At 37.6% G+C, this 20,041-nt stretch overlaps 1 protein-coding gene across 1 annotated transcript in view; it reads left to right on the top strand.

Moving 5' to 3' along the window:
* Positions 1–20,041, top strand: part of LOC150089414 (ribosomal RNA processing protein 1 homolog B-like) — a 71,395-nt gene that overhangs the window by 16,136 nt on the left and 35,218 nt on the right. Inside the window, exon 3 of the mRNA XM_090368576.1 lies at positions 9,103–9,246. Coding sequence (XP_090224702.1) covers positions 9,103–9,246 — 144 coding nt within the window. The remainder of the gene's footprint in view (positions 1–9,102; positions 9,247–20,041) is intronic.

The following is a 20,041-nucleotide window of genomic DNA, read 5'->3' as shown; positions in this document are numbered from 1 at the left end:
GCCTTATAGACCTCAATCAGATCACCGCGCAGGTGCCTAGTCTCCAGCCACTGCAATTTGCAGAACTTAAGCCTCTCTTGATAAGAGGATCCCTTCATTCCCCTCACCAATCTTGTTGCCCTTCTCTGTGCACGCTCAAGTAAATCTACATCCTTCCTAAAATGAGGCCTCCAGATCTGTACGCAGTACTCAAGGCGTGGCCTGACCATTGCCTTATACAGAGGGATGATCACCTCCTTTTCCCTGCTAGCAAAATTCCCATATATCATTGACAAAACCCCATGACCTGCCCTAGCAGCCTGTCTGCATTGCTCAGAAAACTTCATATCTGACTGCACAATTACTCCCAGGTCTTTTTCATTTTCTACCACCTTAAGTGTAGTACCACACAGTTGGTACATTTCTCTGGGATTACTTCTGCCCATATGCAGTACTTTGCATTTCTCAAGGTTAACTTCAGTTGCCACTTCTTAGCCCATCTGCCCAAATTATCGAGATCCTGTTGCAGTAGCACACTGCCATTACTGTCATTAACAACCCTGCCAACCTTTGTATCATCTGTAAACTTCGACATTAAGCCTGATATACCTTCATCAATATCATTGATAAATATACAAAACAACAGTGGACCTAACACCGAACCCTGTGGGACTCCACTAATAACATTAGTCCAAGAAGAGCAGCACCCATTGATTACCACCCTCTGTCTTCTCCCACTTAACCATCCTTTTATCCATTGTAGCAACTTACCCCTAATACCATTCTGCTCCAATTTGTACAATAGTCCTCCATGCGCAACAGTGTCAAAATCTTTCCTGAAATCCAAATATATGATATCAAAATTATTTTTTGCATCCAGTTCCTTTGTAACCACATCATAATATCCTATCAAATTTGTCAGACAAGACTTTCCCTTAACAAACCCATGCTGTGTCTGAATTATTGCTGCAGTCTTGTCTAGATGATCCTGCAATGCATCTTTAACCAGTGACTGCATTATTTTACTTAGAACAGAAGTTAAACTAACTGGTGTGTAATTACTCGTGTCACCCTTCGATCCCCCTTTGTGAATTGGGGATACATTTGCACATCTCCAATCCGTGGGAACCTCTCCTGAGTCCAAGGATGCTCTCATAATTATGGCTAAGGGTTTGCTTAGTTGCTTTGCCACCTCCTTTAATATAATTGGGTAGATCCCATCCACCCCAGGTGCTTTTCTTATGTTTAACTTCAACAGTTTCTCCTCCACTTTGCTTTCAGTTATTACAAAATCATTAAGTATCCTGCTACAATTTGATAACCTTCTGCCATTTTCAAACCTTAATAATTCCTCATGTGTGAATGTAGATGCAAAATACTCATTCAGTTGTTTGCTATCTGAGCAGGATCATCAACAGTCGAACCATCGATGTCAAGTGGACCAATCAGATTCATCCCCTTCCTTTTAGAGTTTATATAAGTAAAGAAATCCTTGCTGTTTTTCTTAGAATCTTTTGCCAAGATTTCTCGTAATCTGCCTTCGCCTGCCTAACCTCCTTTGTCACCTGATTACAGACTAGCTTATATCTGCCATAGGCTTCTGTGTCGCTTGATAATTTATATGCATCCCATGCATTTTTCTTCTCTATTACGAGTGTCATTAGTTCATTAGATAACCATTTAGGCCTAAACCTTGAACAATATTTCTTAATAGGTATGAATCTTTTAGTAGCTTCCACTATTAATTCCTTGAATGCTTCCCACTTAGAATTTACTGTTGGTAACATCGGCAGTTTATCCCACTGTACAGAATTTAAAAACTGTCGGAGACCACTGTACTCACCTTTACGGAAGCAAAAACCCTTTCCCTAACCCCTGATGGTAATTAAATCTTTAAGTAAATCCCACATCAGTACGCTGTGATCACTGCCACCTAGTGGTTCCTATATCTGCAAATTCTTAATACACGAATGATCACTGCTGATAATCAGATCAAGAGTATTACTTTCTCTTGTTGCCTCTCGAACATGCTGCTGCAGAAAACAATCATCCAATAAATCCACAAAAGTCTGACTAGTGTGTGAGTGACAAAACCACAAGTTCCAGTCAATATCTGGGAAGTTTAAATCCCCCATTATAAGACATTCCGATTTACTAGCCCACTCTATTTCTCTGTACAATTGTTCATTGTACTCATTCGAGTCATTAGGCCTATAACGTGTATGTAATTGATTTAACAAGTTTACATCAATTATATTATGAAATAACGTGAGAAGGAAAAGTGGTTGGATGGTAGTTGAAGCAACCATGGTTACATCTCTTTATTCAATTCCATTTTCATTTCTTAAGTTGGTCAGCATATCACAGTAGCCTTTAGAAGAGGCCATTTATTTGTGTGCACCTATTTATAAAACAAATTCAATAGTTGAAATTCTGTGCTGGTTTTACTTGTACTTTGATGTTGTAAGACATGGAACAAAGTCTTCTTAGGACACTATTCTAAATTAGAAAAATTGAAACAACTGTTAATATAGTGGATGAAAAGTATGGCTGTGTGTATTCAGTTTGTATGCCCAAAATATCAAAAGATTGGAGGAAGCAATTGCATCCAGCCGGCATTCTTCAGTGTATAAACCTTCAGTTGCACTTGGCAGCTCAGATAGAACTTTTCTTTGGTCTTTAAATCCTGTACCAAGACATAAATTTGTTATGTGATGATAGAACAATTTTTCACTAATTCATAATGAACCCCCAGCATCTTGAAGCCTGCACAGATATTCATTTAACTGATGATACTTGGTTTTCTCTAACACATGCTTCACATTTTCTGTAGCCTTCTTTAATATGAACAGTGTTTTGCAGGAATTTAAAGGTATACATTCCTATTTTGAAGCAACAAAACTTTCACTTGAACTGTCTATGAAAAGATGCCACTCTTCTAGATTGAGACTAATACCAATTTCTTCTTAACCATTTAAATCAGAACAAAACCAGGGATTCTACAATCATGTAAAATGCAATGTTGCAGTGGAAAAATATGATGTACTACAGCTTTTTGATCTGCAGACCTCATGTATATTTATCATACAAGTCATGATGGTTTGAATACTCTTGGGTGATCTGATTAAGGTGTTTAAGGCTTTGAACTAATTGAGTGAGCTCAGTGCTGATGACATTCATCCTCTTGCCCAGACTACACACGAGGGGGCCATAAATTCTAATTGCGGAAGGATAGATGTGCAGAGGATGCTTTCAGCCGGCAGGTGGTTGATTGTTGGAAAAAAACTTCAATCTGTTAGCATTAGCATTAGTAGAGGCGTATGATGCAAGAAAGCAAGCTTATACAGCATCAGCCAAAAAAAAAAAAAAAACAACAACCACTACTCCCATTTCACCCCTCCGTTCGTTCGAAATACGTGTCCAGCTGAGCCTTAAATTTGTTTAGGCTATCAACTTCAACAACAAGCGATGGAAGTCTATTCCACAAACCAACTGCCCGCTGGCTAAAGGCAAATTTCCGCACATCTATCCGACATCCGTCCTTCCTCAATTTGAATTTATGCCCTCTCAGGTGATTATTCTGAGCAAGAGGAAGAATCCCATTGGCATTGAGCATGCTCAAGCCATTCAAGGCCTTATACACCTCTATCAGATCACCTCGCCGATGCCTAGTCTCCAGGCTCTGTAATTTGCAAAATTTAAGCCTTTCTTCGTAAGAGCAACCGTTTGTTCCATTCACTAATCTTGTTGTACTTCTCTGTACTCGTTCCAGCAGCTCTACATCCTTCTTGAAATGAGGCCTCCAGACCTGTATACAGTACTCAAGGTGTGGCCCGACCAATGCCTTATACAAGGGAATAATCACATCCCTGTCCCTGCTAGAAAAATTCCTGTATATCATTGACAAGACACCATGAGCTACTCTTGCAGCTCGTCTGCCCTGCTCAGAGAACTTCATATCTGCCTGCACAATTACCCCCAGGTCCTTCTTTTCATTCTCTACCACTGTCAGCGTAGTACACCATCATCAGTATTATTTATAAATACAGAAAACAGCAATGGACCCAACACTGAACCCTGAGGAACTCCACTAATAACATTAGTCCATGTTGAGCAGTGTCCATTGATTACCACTCTCTGTCTTCTGCCACTCAACCATCCCTTTATCCATAGCAGCAATTTGCCTCCAATGCCACACTTCTCCAATTTGTGCAGCAGTCTTCCATGCGCAACAGTATCAAAAGCCTTTCTAAGATCCAAATATATAATATCAAAGTTATTCCCTGCAACCATTTCTTTTGTGACTACATCATAGTATCCAATCAAATTGGTCAGACAAGACCTGCCCTTAACAAAACCATGCTGTGTCTGAGCTATAACTGAATTCTTGTCCAGATGATCCTGCAGTGCTTCTTTAACCAGTGCCTCCATTCATTTTCCTGGAACCGAAGTTAAACTAACAGGTCTATAGTTACTTGTGTCAGCCTTTGATCCTCCTTTGTGAATTGGGGTTACATTTGCACATCTCCAGTCTATGGGTACCTCCCCTGAGTCCAAAGAAGCTCTCATAATTATGGCTAGGGGTTTGCTTACTTCCTTTGCTGCCTCCTTTAATATAACTGGATAGATCCCATCCACCCCAGGTGCCTTTTTTATGTTTATGCTCAACAATTTCTCCTCCACTTTCCTCTCAGTTATTAGAAAATCATCTAGTTCACTGCCAATGTTTACTTCACCTACGACATTCCCCTTCCTGAATAACTCCTCATGTGTGAATGTAGATGCAAAATACTGGTTTAGATTGTTAGCCATCTGAGCAGGATCCTCAACTGTTGAACCATCAACATCCAGTGGACCAATCTGATTCATCCCTTTCCTTCTTGAGTTTAAATAGGTAAAGAACTCTTTTCTGTTTTTCTTTGCATCCTTTGCCAAGGATTTCTCATAATCTGCCTTTGGCTGCCTAATCTCCTTTGTGACTTGGTTACAGGCCAACTTATATCTATCATAGGCTTCCATGTCACCCATTAATTTGTATGTATCCCATGCATTTTTCTTCTCTGCCATATGTCTCATTAGTTCATCTGACAACCATTTAGGCCTGAACCTTGAACAATATTTCTTGGTTGGTATGTAAAGCCTGGTAGCTTCCAAGATTAGTTCCTTGAATGCTTCCCATTTTCAATTTGCTGTTGGTAACATCATCAGTTGGTCCCACTGTATAGAATTTAAATACTGTCTCAGACCATCATAGTCACCTTTACGAAAGCAAAAACCCTTCCCTTTACCTCTGATGGTAGTTACCTCCTTGAGTAAATCCCAGTTCAGCACACTGTGATCACTGCCACCCAGTGGTTCCTTTATCTGCAGATTCCTAATGCATGAAGAATCACTACTGATAATCAGATCAAGAGTATTATTCCCTCTAGTTGCCTCCCGAACATGCTGGTGTAGAAAACAATCATCCAATAAATCCACAAAAGCCTTGCTAGTGTGTGAGTGACCAACCCACAAATTCCAGTCAATATCTGGGAAATTAAAATCCCCCATTATAAGTCTCTCTGATTTACTGGCCCATTCTATTTCCCTGTACAGTATCTTATTATACTCATCAGAGTCATTAGGCCTATAGCCCACTCCTACTCTCAATTTGATTTACCTATGCCTATGTCACACCAAACTAACTCGACACTGCCCTGTCCATCGATGTCGACTGTCTTCACTTCCTTGGGTTTTATGTGTTTTTTAACTAATAGCATAACCCCTCCTCCCTTCCTATCCTGTCTATCCTTTCTGTAGACGTTGTACTCCCCAAATTCCAGTTCTGCATTCCTTATATCTGTGTGACACCACGTCTCTGATATCCCAACAATATCTGCCTTTGATGTTTTGAGCAATACCTCAAATTCATCAAATTTATTTACTAAACTCCTAGCATTGGTGTACACGCAAGTATACATGCACCTGTTTCTATTCTTAGCTACCCTAACACAACCCATGTGACTACCGCAATGACTTCCAGCAGTCTGAAATATCCTGCATCTTGTTTTTCAGGCTTCTGCTCATTCCAATAGAAGCAGTGCAAGAATCTCTTTCACCTCTGCCAGTGGCTACTGTTAATCTATTAGTCTTTGTCTCCCCCCAAGCTAGCAGTTTTCCGACCCACCTAACACTGCCTAGATAGCATCAGCAAATATTCTTGCACCCTTTCTATTTAAGTGTATCCCATCCCTGTAGAAGCAATCTCTCCTGTTAACAAGTACATTCCAGGCTGAAAAAAATTCTACCCCTTGAGCCTTGCACAATCTTTCCAGGGCCGAATTGATCGACAAGGCTCTCATCATATATTCCCTCCTATCGTGTCTGGGCAGAATTGCAGACACTCTCAAATTCAACCCTACTTCACGGCTTTTTTTCAACAGTGACCTGTACTTGTTAAGTAATTCCGCTGGTCTCCTACTCTTAATATCATTAGTGCCAACGTGTACAACTATATCACCTTTTGTGCCCTTAAAAGATATCTGCTCTACAACGACATCAACCTTTGCCCCTTTCAGACATACCCAGGTCCTGTTCCACCTATCCTTTTTACAAAGCATGTTCCCCGTTTCCCTGACAATAGAGTCACCAACAACTAATAGTTCCTGTGGGACCAGCGCATTCTGCCTTGGGGGCTGCCTCCGTGTTGCAAGATGACCAGGTGCAAGCTCTGGCGTTGATGTGGGCAGCTGAGAGCTTGATCGGCCCCTCAATTTATTTACTTCGAGGGCATCCACCCTGTCCTTCAAGGTCTCATATAGGCCCATAACAACGCCGAGTTGTCTCCTAATTTGATTGCACTCCTTGCATCGTGCACACACAAAGACATCCCCCATGGCAGTATCATGTCCCGTACCCGATTGCTCCGCAAACATCAAGCAAACAGTGCATCTTAAAAGATGCACTGTTTGCTTGATGTCTTAAAATGATGCACTGTTTGCTAAAAGTGCATCTGTTGTTATGGAAGTGGGCAGTTTGAAAATTCGAAGAACTAGGCAAATTAGTGGAGGGGTGGACAGGTGATGTGGGAGTGATTTTATTTTGGCTGATGCTTTATAAGCTTACCTTCTTGTATCATATGCCATTACTACTAATAATAATAGTATTTGAGATATAAAAATTGAATTAAGAAATTTTAAAAAATTAAAAAGGTATGCACTTAGGGCTACTGCAAAAACCATTGCTCTGATATTGACCTGCAACTACTACAGCAGCTGTGAAGTGCTCCCAACTTTGTCTTAATCATTCATAGGCATTCCAAAATTGGCTTAATATACACTGCAAAATTTAGTGCCTCCAGCAGTGATGTAGTCAGAGCAAACTGCAAAAAAAAAAAAAACTTTTTATGAGAGTACTGCAGGCTCTTGTATATCACAGTATTGGTACTTATGTAATACTCAGAAATGTTGCAAAAACCTTCAATTTCATCCAAAACATTGACACTAGAGATAAATCTGGGCAATTATTAGATTCTGCAGACAAAATACACTTAAGAAATGGTTAAATGTAGTCATACTTTTTTTTTGCATAGTAATTAACAACAAGCAACAAGTATATCATTTATGGAATGAGTGTGAATTTTTGTGGTGATAGTTTTTATTCACACAATATAACCATTGTATTTATGAATATTTTTTATTCATTTTTTCCTTATTTGTTAGCAGTAATGTTTGAATTCTAGAGGTCTGTGAATAGAAGTGATATTTTTCATAAATTTTTGTACTGAAACTCTAAAATCCATTAATAGAGCTGTGAGTGCTTTTCATTTTGAACTTTTTCTCCCTAGTTCATAATACAGGCTGACCATGATTAATGGCATTAATTCATCCTGTGAGCACATCATGCAAAATGAAAACACATTCATCAAAAATAATAACCAAATGGAAAAATTATAATTGGTCCGTGACCTTCGGGAATGTCCATAAAGAATTTTAAAAATTCCTTTTAAATAACTTTTTAACTGTATGCATAAAAGATAATGAAAATAATTATAGAATTAAACATTTGTTGCATAAAAGATAATGAAAATAATTATAGAATTAAACATTTATTGCATAAAATACACAATGAAGATACTGTTTGTTATGGAAATATTTGAACAGAGTCCTTTGAACAGTGTGTTGGCTTTCTTTTTTCATAAATCAATTTCTGATTAAAAAAAAAAAAAAAAAAAAAAAAAAAAAAAAGGTAAACTGCAGCCATTATCAACCCACTGCAGGATGGAAGCCTCCTCAACAATTCATGCTGAGGGAAATGGACCGTAATCTGCCATGCTGGTCCAGTGCGGGTTGGCAGATCGACCGCATTTAGCAGTCAGGGGCTTGAACCCCGATCTACTCAAAGAGCGTGTGTTACTGCACTCCCGCTCCTGACCACTCGGCTACAGAATTCTGATAGCTGACAACAATCTTCCTTAGGCCTTGGCGAAGTGAATATTGCAGAGAAAAACCTCAAACCTGTTGTGTGAGGTTTCTGCAATATTTTCTTTGAGATATGCAGATGTTTCGTATCCTATATTCGGTATTTCGTATGCAATACGAAATATCGCATATTTAGATATGCGATATTTTGAGGTTCTCTACAATATGAAGGATTTCATCTAGTTCTTTTATCATGATCTCCTTTGCAGTAACATTTTCATCGGGCTCATTTAAAAATTAAAATTTTTTTTTTTTGCGTTTAAAAATTAGAATTTTTAAATGCCAGTCTTGCATGTGACTTTATTAGCGGACGACAAACAAGTAACGTGTCTGACAGCGGGCAAACGCTTGTTTATTGTCCATCCAATGCATGGTAAGCATGTGGTTCAAATCTTTTTCAACTATCACATGAAAAATACCACGTTAAGTGGAAATTTGCATTGTGTAAAGTGAAAAGTGGTATAATTTTTTCAGATAGCGGTAACTAAAAAACACACGTTAATCAAACTCGCATTATACAAAGCCTGGCTGTACTGCAGGCATGATAGATATGGTATGTTCACAACCACTTAGTTTTCAAGATACGTTGTATTTTATATAAAAAATATTTTGTATAATTTTTATATATATATATATATATTTTTTTTTTTTTTTTTTTTTTCAGGAAGACCTGGCTGATAAAATAGGGAAATTGATACACTCCTTTGGCAATATAGAAGGCTCTTATCTTTTCATTGATACTTTCTTCCAAACCATGGCAAGAGAATGGGGTGGAATAGATAGGTACAGGTTAGAGAAATTTATGATGGTAAGTATTACCCTTGAATACACAGTGGAATACCATGCACTATAATATTAGTTGAAAAAAAAAAAAAAGTCATAATGAATTATCATTATAGCCATATTTTGGCTAACACAAATCTCAGGTCCCTATTATTTTTAATGATTGCTTCATTTCACGGCAGTTAGGTCTTGCAGAAATGAACCTCCTTTGTTTTGCAATTGTTGTTGTAGTCTGCATCTATCAAATGATTCATGCAACTTTCAATAAACATACAATCAGTGGATTCTTATACCAGATTCCAAACTGTTGGCAGCACTCATAGTACAAATCTTATTGGTTAAAGAAGCTATGATGTATTACAACTCTCCAATTGAATTCAGATTCAACTTTCACAATTATAGCATGAAAATGAAAAGTTACCTGGGGAGGGGTATTCTGCTCTTGTTATACAGTGTTTTGAAAGCTTCTCTTTGTACTTCAGGATGGCCATATGGTAAGAAAAGTATTGAAACATTGAAAAACTATTGGAAAATTTGAGATTTTAAGTTCCCAGATTTTAATGGAACTTGTGGGTAGGTCCCACAGACTTTTTTGGATTTATTGGATGATTGTTTTCTACAGCAGCATGTTTGAGAGGCAATCAGGAGTAATACTCTTGATGTGATTATCAGCAGTGATTATTCATGCATTAAGAATCTGCAGATAAAAGAACCACTAGCTGGCAGTGATCACAGTGTACTGATGTTGGATTTAAGATTTACTCAAAGATGTAAATACCATCAGGGGTAAAGGGAAGGGCTTTAGCTTTTGTAAAGGTGACTACAGTGGTGTCAGAGAGTTTTTAAATTCTATACAGTGGGACCAACTGATGATGTTACCAACAGCAAACTCTCAATGGGAAGCATTCAAAGGAATAATCTTGAAAGCTACTAGGCTTTTCATACCAACTAAGAAATACTGTTCAAGGCTTAGGCCTAAATAGATGTCAGATAAACTAATGCTTGTGGCAGAGAAGAAAAATGCATGGGATGCATATAAATTATCAGGAGACACAGAAGCTTGTGGTAGATATAAGCTAGTCTGTAATCAAGTTACAAAGTAGGTTAGGCAAGCAGAGGCAGATTACAAGACATCTCTGGAAAAGAATTCAAATAAAAACAGCAAAGACTTCTTTACTTATATAAACTTCAGAAAGAAGAGATGAATCAGATTGGCCCACTTGATATCGATGGTTTGACTGTTTATGATTCTGCACAGGTAGCTGAGAAACTGAATGAGTATTTTGCATCTACATTTGAACATGAGGAATTCTGTAGGGAAGTGAAGGCTAGGTTTGGTTTGGTTTTTTTAGGAGCATTAGCAACTAAGGCCATATTGCTCTGGGAATATGCGGTGGTCATTCCCTGACCTTTCCGCATCCTCCGTATTTGGTGGTGACGGGCTCGAACCCCGGTCTAATCAAGAAGCGTGTGCTACGCACTGCTGCTCCTTCCCACCTGGCTACGGAGGCACCAGGAAGTGAAGGCCAGAAGCTTATCAAACTCTAACAGGGAGCTAAATGATTTTGTAATAACTGAGAGAAAAGTGGAGGATAAATTGTTGACGTTAAACATAAGAAACACACCTCGGGGTGGATGGGAACTATCCAATTATATTAAAGGAAGAAGCAAACCCTTAGCCATGATTATAAGATCCCCTTGGACTCAGGGGATTTCCCTGCCTACTGGAGATGTGCAAATATATATCCAATTCACAAAAGGGGTCAAAGGGTGACACGAGTAATTACAGATCTACTAGTTTAACTTCTGTTCCTGGGAAAATAATGGAAATACTGGTTAAAGAAGCATTGCAGGATCATCTAGACAAGACTGCAGTTATAGTTCAGACACAGCATCAGTTTGTTAAGGGGAAGTCTTGTCTGAGTATTTTGATTGGTTTCCATGATACTTTGTATAAGCTTGCTTCTTGCTTCATATGCCTCTACTAATGCTAATGTTGTGGACACAGAGGAACTGGATGAAAAAAATAATTTTGATATCATATACAGTCAGTCCTCGTATAGCACGATATTTGTGTTTCTAGAAACCCTCGTGCAATGCAAAATCGTGCAATATAAACAACAGGCCCTATGGGAAAAATAGGGTTAGGTGCCGACCACCCAAGATTGAACACACATTTGTAACCAAAACATTACCAAACAATAAATAGGCGCCTCCGTAGCCAGGTGGGAAGGAGCAGCAGTGCATAGCACACACTTCTTGATTAGACCGGGGTTCGAGCCCGTCACCACTAAATACGGCGGATGCGGAAAGGTCAGAGAATGACCACCGCATATCCCGGAGCAATATGGCCTTAGTTGCTAATGCTCCTAAAAATCAAATAACGAACGAAACAATAAATAATCGTAATAAAATACGTTAGTATTTTATTACGATTATTTATTGTTTTATTACGTAATTTTTTATTTTATTTTATTACGTAATAGTTGTAATAAAATACTTACGTATTTTATTACAACTATTACGTAATAAAATATTGCTAATGCTTTTGCTTCAATCGTAAGAAAACTTGTTTTTTTGTTTGATTTTCTATCCAAACAGATGACAGCCGTTCCATCTCTTCCAATTCTTTGTGTCTTAATCTAATGAATTTTAATTACACTTTAAGTTGTTCCTGCTATGAAAGTTGTTTTTATTTTCTCTGCATTCTTTGTAATTCTCGGTGTTGCCTCATTTAGGTCTGTAGCATTTGCAATATCACATGGTCTTTCATTTCGCTCAAACCATTTCACAATTTCATATTTTTTCTCTATTGACAGAGGCGGACTGGCCATAAGCCTTACCGGGGAAACCCCCGGTGGGCCGGAGACCGGTGTGATTTTGGCCATAAACCATAGTATGAGGCCACTATAAATTTCCCCGGCTAAGAATTTTTGACCCAGTCCGCTTCTGTTTATCGATATTGCTTTTCTTTTTCCTCTCTGAATCTGTGGTGTCTTCACCAGGATGCTTCCTTTTCACACCTTTTAAGTATTTTACTCATTTTTAGGGAATAAAGCACAATTACAAAATGAGGAGGCACGCTTGATACTCATAAACAAAGCTGCGTGCCTGTAGCAACTGAATAAACAACACCGGAAAGGCAGAGATACACTATTAACACCTCACATTTTACTAAAGCACATTTCTAGGGGTTACTACCATAAAACAATAAAAACAATTTCCAGTTGCATTTCTGCTAGTGGAATCTGTTATAAACTGTTAGGAAACTCGATCTAATTGCATTTGCGATTATACCGATTGCTGGAATTGTTTCCCCTTCACTGATATAAAAAACATAAATACATTTTCAGAATCTTCTCTTTATTCCTATCGTGTTGCGTTCGGTTGGGATGATTCTGCATTCGACTGCCATTTCTTGTAAACACAAAGGCGAATCATGCATAAGCGAATTCGGTTCGTGTTATATAAGATATCGTTCCCCTATTTATAAATCGTGTATGATCGAATTTGTGTAGTGCAAACACGTGTTATAGAGGACTAACTGTACTTGGATTTTAGGAAAGCTTTTGATACAGTTGCATGTGGAAGACTACTGTACAAATTGGAGCAGTATGGCATTAAGGGCAAGTTGCTGCTGTGGATAAAGGGATGATTGAGTGTGAGAAGACAGAGAGTGGTAATCAATGGACACTGCTCTTTGCGGACTAATGTTATTAGTGGAGTTCCCCAGGTTCATTGTTGGGTCCATTGTTGTCTTCTGTATTTATCAGTGATATTGATGGAGGTATGTCAGGCTTAATGTCCAAGTTTGCAGACAAAGATTGGCAGGGTTGTTAATGACAGTAATGACAGTATTCTATTGCAACGGGATCTAGAAAAGTTGAGTAGATGGGCAGCAACTGAAGTTTAACATTGACAAATAAATGTCCTATCATAACTTTTATTTTATTTTATTTTATTTTTTTGTTCTCTCTCTCTCTCTCTCTCTCTCTCTCTCTCTCTCTCTCTCTCTCTCTCTCTCTCTCTCTCTCTCTCTCTCCATATTCTGCTCTGGTTTTTGAAAGACTCGAAAAAATAAATTTATTATATGTACAGTCGAACTTCCCTATAACGAATTTGATAAATCCAGCGAAAAAATTTGTTATAGAGAAATTTCGTTATACAGAGAATCTTTTTTATTAAAAATTGTTAATTAATTAGAAAATGAAAATGAATCTACATTTATTTTTAATGTATTTTATTTCAAAAACACTTATTTAAATCATGTTTACACAATTTTCGCCGGTAAGTATCACTAATTAAAAAAATCTGTAATTTTCATCTGCACAGTACAATTAAAAAATGTCTGATTCTCAAAGAAAACCTCACATTTGTTCAGAGTATTAAAAACATTATCAGGAACATTTTCACAAAACTGTAGACCCATACAAACCATTTCAAAAGTGTTAATCATTTCTTCACGAGTTGGCTTTCCTACAGGTTGTTCTGCTGTACCTTCAGCATTGTCATTAATTTCTTCACGATCATGGTCGGGTCTAACACTTTTCAGCAGTATTTCATCTTCATTTGGATGTCCTGTTGTAGTCAGATCTTGATCTGCATAAACATAACTAACCAGTATTAATTCATTTTCGATGTTTGTGGATGATTCTAATAATCTCCAAAAGTTTTTTAGTTGTGAAAGGGGCAGTTCATCTTGTTCGTCCAGTTGTTGTTCGACTTCTGTATTCAATGCAAATCCTGCTTTTGAAAAAAAAAATTTGAATAGTGTATTCAGTCACATCGTTTGTCCAAACTTTTGCCAGTTCAGAGATGCAATCTCTAAGGTTAATTGTAACCTCCAAGTTTCTGTTTTCTGATAACGCATTGACAATCTTCATTATTATTCTCTTTCGATAATGAAATTTAAAATTTTTAATAATGCCTTGGTCCATTGGCTGGAGTTTTGACGTAACGTTTGGTGGTAAAAACAACAACTTCACACTTTTAAGTTTGGCAGAAATACTGGCAGGATGTGTCGGACAGTTGTCAGTTACCAACACGATTTTCCTTTTTTCTTTTGTTATACGCCTGTCTAGTTTTAATATCCAGTCTTCAAAGATATCACTTGTCATCCCTGCTTTTTCATTAAAGGTGTAGTCAAGTTCCAAAGATTTTGTGCCTCTAAAACGTCTTGGGTTTTTTGATTTTCCAATGACTAAAAGTCTTAATTTTTCACTTCCTGTCATATTTGCCCCAGCTAGCACAATGATTCTTCCTTTGCTTTGTTTTCCGCCAAAACATTTATCATCCTTAAAAGCAAGTGTTCTATTCGGTAAACATTTATAGAATAAACCCATTTCATCAGCATTAAAAACATCCTTAGGTTCATATTCTTCCAAAATCTTCTTTAAGGTATTGTTCTTCCAACTGTTGCAATCTTCTTAGCTTACATTAACACTTTCTCCACAAATAACCGTTTCCACAATTCGGTGGCACTTCTTAAATTTATCTAGCCACCCAGTGCTCGCATTAAATTCTGTATGTCCAAGGGACTGTGCAAATTTCAGAGCTTGTTGCTTAATTATTGGACCCGATATTGGTATATTCTTTTCACGTATCATTTGCACCCATTTTAGAACAGCTTTATCAACATCTTCATATATACCCAACTTAATTCGCTTCTTGTCTGCTCCTCCTTCAATTGCATTTAAAATTGATTCTTGATTTTTTTTTAAAATTGTAGATAAGCTGCTTGCAGGTATGCCATATTTCTCCGCAACATCTTTTCTTAAAACCCTGGTCAATATCATGAAGAATCTTTACTTTATCCTTAATACTTAAACACTTTCTTTTCGACATTGTTTCCGCAATTGTAAAAATTACTCGACTGCAGCTCTTGCCGATACACACACCGCAAACTTTGTGCGCTGGCCATATAGTGAATTGTTAGTAATGCCTACTCAGTGACGTTCACTTGCCAATTTAACAGTATCACGTGACCTTTCCTATCAATCTCTTTGAAGAAATATACAACTTTGTGAATTTCTTTTATTCTGCTTTCATTCATATATACACGAAAGAAAATTTATGGTTAATGTATGCTGTATGTTACTTTTCAGAAAAAAAAAAAAATACAAGAGCATAGAGCCTATATGATTGATAACAAATTGTTCTAAAAGAACGAAATTAAAAAAAAAAAAAAAAAATTCATGAAAACCATCTACTTGAAGTCCAGTTAGATGAGAATGGACATACCATATAATGATTGACAGGAAGGTCACATGGTACGGTTGAGGTGAAAAGCGAATGTCACTCGGTAGGCGTTACTAAAATCCGACCATGGTAGCATTCTATGTATTGCCGCTGTAGCATGCTAAAGGTTTACCGCAGCGAATTTTGTTTCCACTGAGCCAACGTCAATTTACAAATCTACCCTGTTTATTGTAAAGTTTATGACCACTTTTAAGAAACCCATTTGGTTTTATAACTGTAACAAAAATGAAACAAAGACCGTCCTACGGGCGTCAATGGCCACAAGTATTCACTAAAAGGATGATTAATTCTAGATGCTAATGTGCAATGCGGAGGGAAGGGGGCCATATATTTGAGTGGCTGTTTAGCAGTAAATGCTTGAAAATCTTCAAAAATGCTTTTACTAACTTTTTTAAAAATTCGTTATAGAGAGACTAACACTTCGCTATATGGGGTTAATTTTACATGTAATTTTGTTTCAAGGTGCAATGTTTTGCAAAAAAAATTCGTAATATAGAGAAATTCGTTAAATAGAAGTTCATAATAGAGGAGTTCCACTGTATATAAACACATTCTATTAATAAGCCTGATATGCACAGTATACTCTGCTTTTCTTAACATTTATAGAGTATACCGTCTGCTAATTTTATTACTACAGTACTGGATGTAGAGCTGCTGGAATGAGTACAGAGAAGAGCAGTGACATTGCTCTTCTCTGTACTCAACCTTTTCTTAGTAACAGCAACCCTTTGTTCTGTTGGTGAATAGAACAAAGGGTTGCTGTTACCGAGAAAGGCTTAAGTTCTGCAAACTGCAGCATCTGGAGACTTAAGTACCTGTGAGGTGTATAAGGCCTTGAATGGTTTGAGCAAGCTTAATTTGATAATTTATTTATCCCTATTTTGTGTTACAATTGTTGGGAGATAACAGAAAGAAGGGAGGGAGAACACGTAAGCCAGAGGCTTTTTAGGGGGTGTTCGCCTTGAAAAAGATAACAACAATAAAAACAGATCTGAAATTACACAGGTGTTATTTAACAGATACATCATAAATAAATCGGACATGTTTCTACATTCCATTACACAGACTTCGAAACCCAAACACATATGTCACAGGGTTAACAGTACTTATAATTACATTGTGAGTACTTTTACAATAAGAAGCGTGAAAGAAAAATATGATGAAATAATTGCGTAGAGTGTTACAATGTTTTTGACAGCTATTCCTTCAACTTGTTTACATTCAAACTGGAAATTGCATTGTGGAAGGTGATTTAGATCAGACATCCCAGGTGATATGTTCAGTTAGGAGCTTCTTGAACCAGTTTAGTGAAATGGCATTTTTGATATTTTCAGGAAGATTATTCCTGGTTTTTGCGCCTCTGTATTTTATATTTTTCTGACCTATGTCTTTTCTAAAAAGCAGAACCTTCAGGTTCGCTTCATTTCTTAAATTATATGTTATTCTTTCTTCTTCTTCTATTGTTATAAAAAAGGATCTGAAGAGTGGAAGAAAGTTTGGTGTTTTCAAAGCATTGTAGACAAAGACTGCCTCCGCTTTTTGTATCAGTTGGTAGATGCTTGAGAGTCTTGCTTCCTTATATCTTGAAGTCACCGATGCATTCCAGGGAAGGCCTAAAATTGACCGAACACATCAGTTGACAATTGAATTGATTCTTGCAAGGTTATCTTGACTGATAGTACCTCATGAGATGATTCCATATGTGAGGTGGGGCTGTATTAAGGAAAGGAATACTAGTCTGAGAAGGGAAGGATGTACCCCGGCAGAGGCTTGGGCAAGTATTCCTACTAGTGACAAAGTCTTCTTTTGTAAGGTGATCATTTGTTTATCCCAACTCAGCTTATCATTCTAGCCAGATTCCTAGAAACTTGGTATCATTCACCCTTTTGAGTTGTTTTCCTTTGTAAGTTATTTTGAAATCAATATTTAATGGTTTATTTTTCGTCCTAAACATCATGTATTTGGATTTTTCTGAGTTTAGTATAAGCTGATTTTTTTGAAGCCAACTATGCATTTCAGATCTTGCATTGAAACTGGTTAGGGTCTTTATCAGTGATTAGAATGGAAATGTCATCTGCATACACTACTACGTGGGAAGATGGAAGAAGAGAGAGAAATTTGTTAATGTAAAGAACAAATAGGATAGGTCCGAGAAGTGAGTCTTGAGGTACTCCCTTGGAGAAATAAGAAATGTCTGAAAAAGATTGGTTTGTTTTAATGACAAATGGCCTATCAGTAAGGTAGTCTTCGAGGAGAAGGTTAATTTTTCCTCTCAAGCCAAGATTGTTGAGCTTTTTGAGTAGGATTTTATGATTTATGCAGTCAAAAGCTTTTTATAGGTCTAGAAACAGTGCTATTGCATAGTGACCCTTTTCAAGACAGTCCACGATCCTAGTGCAGAAGTCAACAATTGCCAGATCAGTGGATCTTTTCGAATGATAAGCGTACTGTTGTTGATGGATAAGCTGATTGATTTCCAGGAAGCCCATGAGTCTGCCGTGAAGAATTTTTTCAAATAATTTTTCACAAACTGAGAATAGAGCTATTGGTCGAAAATTGTTGATAGAGTTGCAGTGTCTCCCCTTAGGAACAGGGACAATGATTGCTTTTTTGAATTGAGACGGGAATTTACTAGATTGAAAGGAAAGATTGTAAATATACTTCAGTGGTGTTAGAGTTGAGTTAAGGACCTTCTTCAGCAGAGTAGAAAACATTTCATCAAAGCCAGGGGTTCCATTTTCTTTTAATTGATGTCCTGCTTCTAAAATCTCTTGATCTGAGAGCAGAGCGAGAAAAAAGAGTTCCTCATTGAGTGCTTGACATATTCTCTCATTGCATTATCTCTTGAGTCAAATTCGTCTTTAAAAAGGTTATTCACACTTGAGATAAAGTGATTACAGAAGGGTGCTGCTTTTTCCTGGTCATCTGAAATGAGTACCTCATTCTCAACTACATCTCCATCATAGCTCTGTGTCTTGGACAAGCTACTACCTTGTAGTAGCTTGTCCAAGACTGTCCACTTTTACTTGCTTGTAATGATGCCTTTAAGTTGGGAACTATAATATTTCCTTTTCTACGAGCGAATATTGTTGGTGACTGTTTCTGTACGTTGCGTATTTGTTTTTATCTGCCTCCTTTTGTGTTGCTCTAGCAATTCTTGCAAGTTTGTCCCTTTTCTTTAGCATGTTACAAATTTTGTTTGAGATGAATGGGCATAATTTCTGTCTTGGCCTAGTGGTCTTTTTATTTCCTGGGCTCCTGATGTATGATACGCATTTTTCGTAACTATTTAGGATATGCTCAAAGAAGAGGTTCGTAGCAATTTCAGGATCATCTGTAGCAAGCACCCCATCCCATGAAGGCTGCTGGAGGTCATAATAGAGCTGATTGAGAGAGCCTGGAGTGACAGATCTGTAAGTGTGCATAATCTCTTCCACAATTTCTTCATTTTTAATTACCATTAAGATGGGGTGATGATCAGAAATAGTTGCATCTGGTGCTGCATAGCTTAGTGAGCATTCCCCAATATTGTCAAGAGTTACAAAGAAGCTGTTGACTGAAGCTGAGGGAGGTCGGTATAGACACCCAATCACCAAAGAGGCAATGTGGATAAAAGTGATTTCACAAGCTGGATTAGGCAGATTTGTGATAGGGAAAGCAGAGCATCGCAGATGATTGTGAATGTAAATAGCAACTCCACCCACTTTAGAATCACGTCTGCAACTGTGAAAGAGAGCATAGTCTTGAAATTGGATTGAAACTTCAGGAGAGAACCAGGTCTCAGTAAAAACCATTAGGTCTGGATGGAGATTCCATGATGTCAGTTAAGCAAGGATTTCATCATTATGTTTTACATGACTGCAAGCATTCATATAGAATACAGCAATTGCATCTTTTAATGCTATAGTAATGCATAAGTTATTTGGTTTAATTGTTGGCAAGTGACATGGCAGAAAGGTGTTTTCATAAGAGTTAGAGTCACTCAAATTCTGGTAGGATGAAGAGATAGATAAATAATTTATAGAGGTTCTTTCCAGTTGGGATTCCAGAATATCTGAAAAATGCACGAATTGTCATTCCTGTTGACTAGATTTGATAGCTAAGTCACTGACTGATGACCATGTACCGGGAAGAGGGAGGCATCCATAGAAAGGCTGAATAATGGCTTCTTCAGGCCAACGGTGATCCTTTAGTAATAGATCAAAGTTCATTTGTTGACACTGAATATAGAAAGAGCTGTACGAATCGTGTTTGGAATTCATTTTTATTACTTTTACTTTTATCTGCAGTTGAGGTTTGATATTCTGCTCTACTTCTGTTCTGCACAGTTGGGGTTCAAGTCGCAAGACAAAATACCCTAGGTTGAACTTTTAGTTCTGGGGACTGCTCGAATTGATGAGTTGGTAGCTGTTCCCACAACAGCAGGGGTGGGTGTCGATGTCTTCTTGTCTTGATTCCATTGTCCTCCGATGTGATCTGCCTGCCTCCTGGAGGAAATGACATCTTCTAGGAGTGGATTTACAGATCGATTGCCATGTTTACACATTTTTTCGGTTGACTAG

Source organism: Mastigoproctus giganteus, chromosome 2, assembly GCF_048544385.1.
Source record: "Mastigoproctus giganteus isolate SK-2022 chromosome 2, ASM4854438v1, whole genome shotgun sequence".
Taxonomy (NCBI): Eukaryota; Metazoa; Arthropoda; class Arachnida; order Uropygi; family Thelyphonidae; genus Mastigoproctus; species Mastigoproctus giganteus.
The sequence above is the reverse complement of the archived record's forward strand: the minus strand, read 5'-3'. Positions and strand labels throughout refer to the sequence as shown.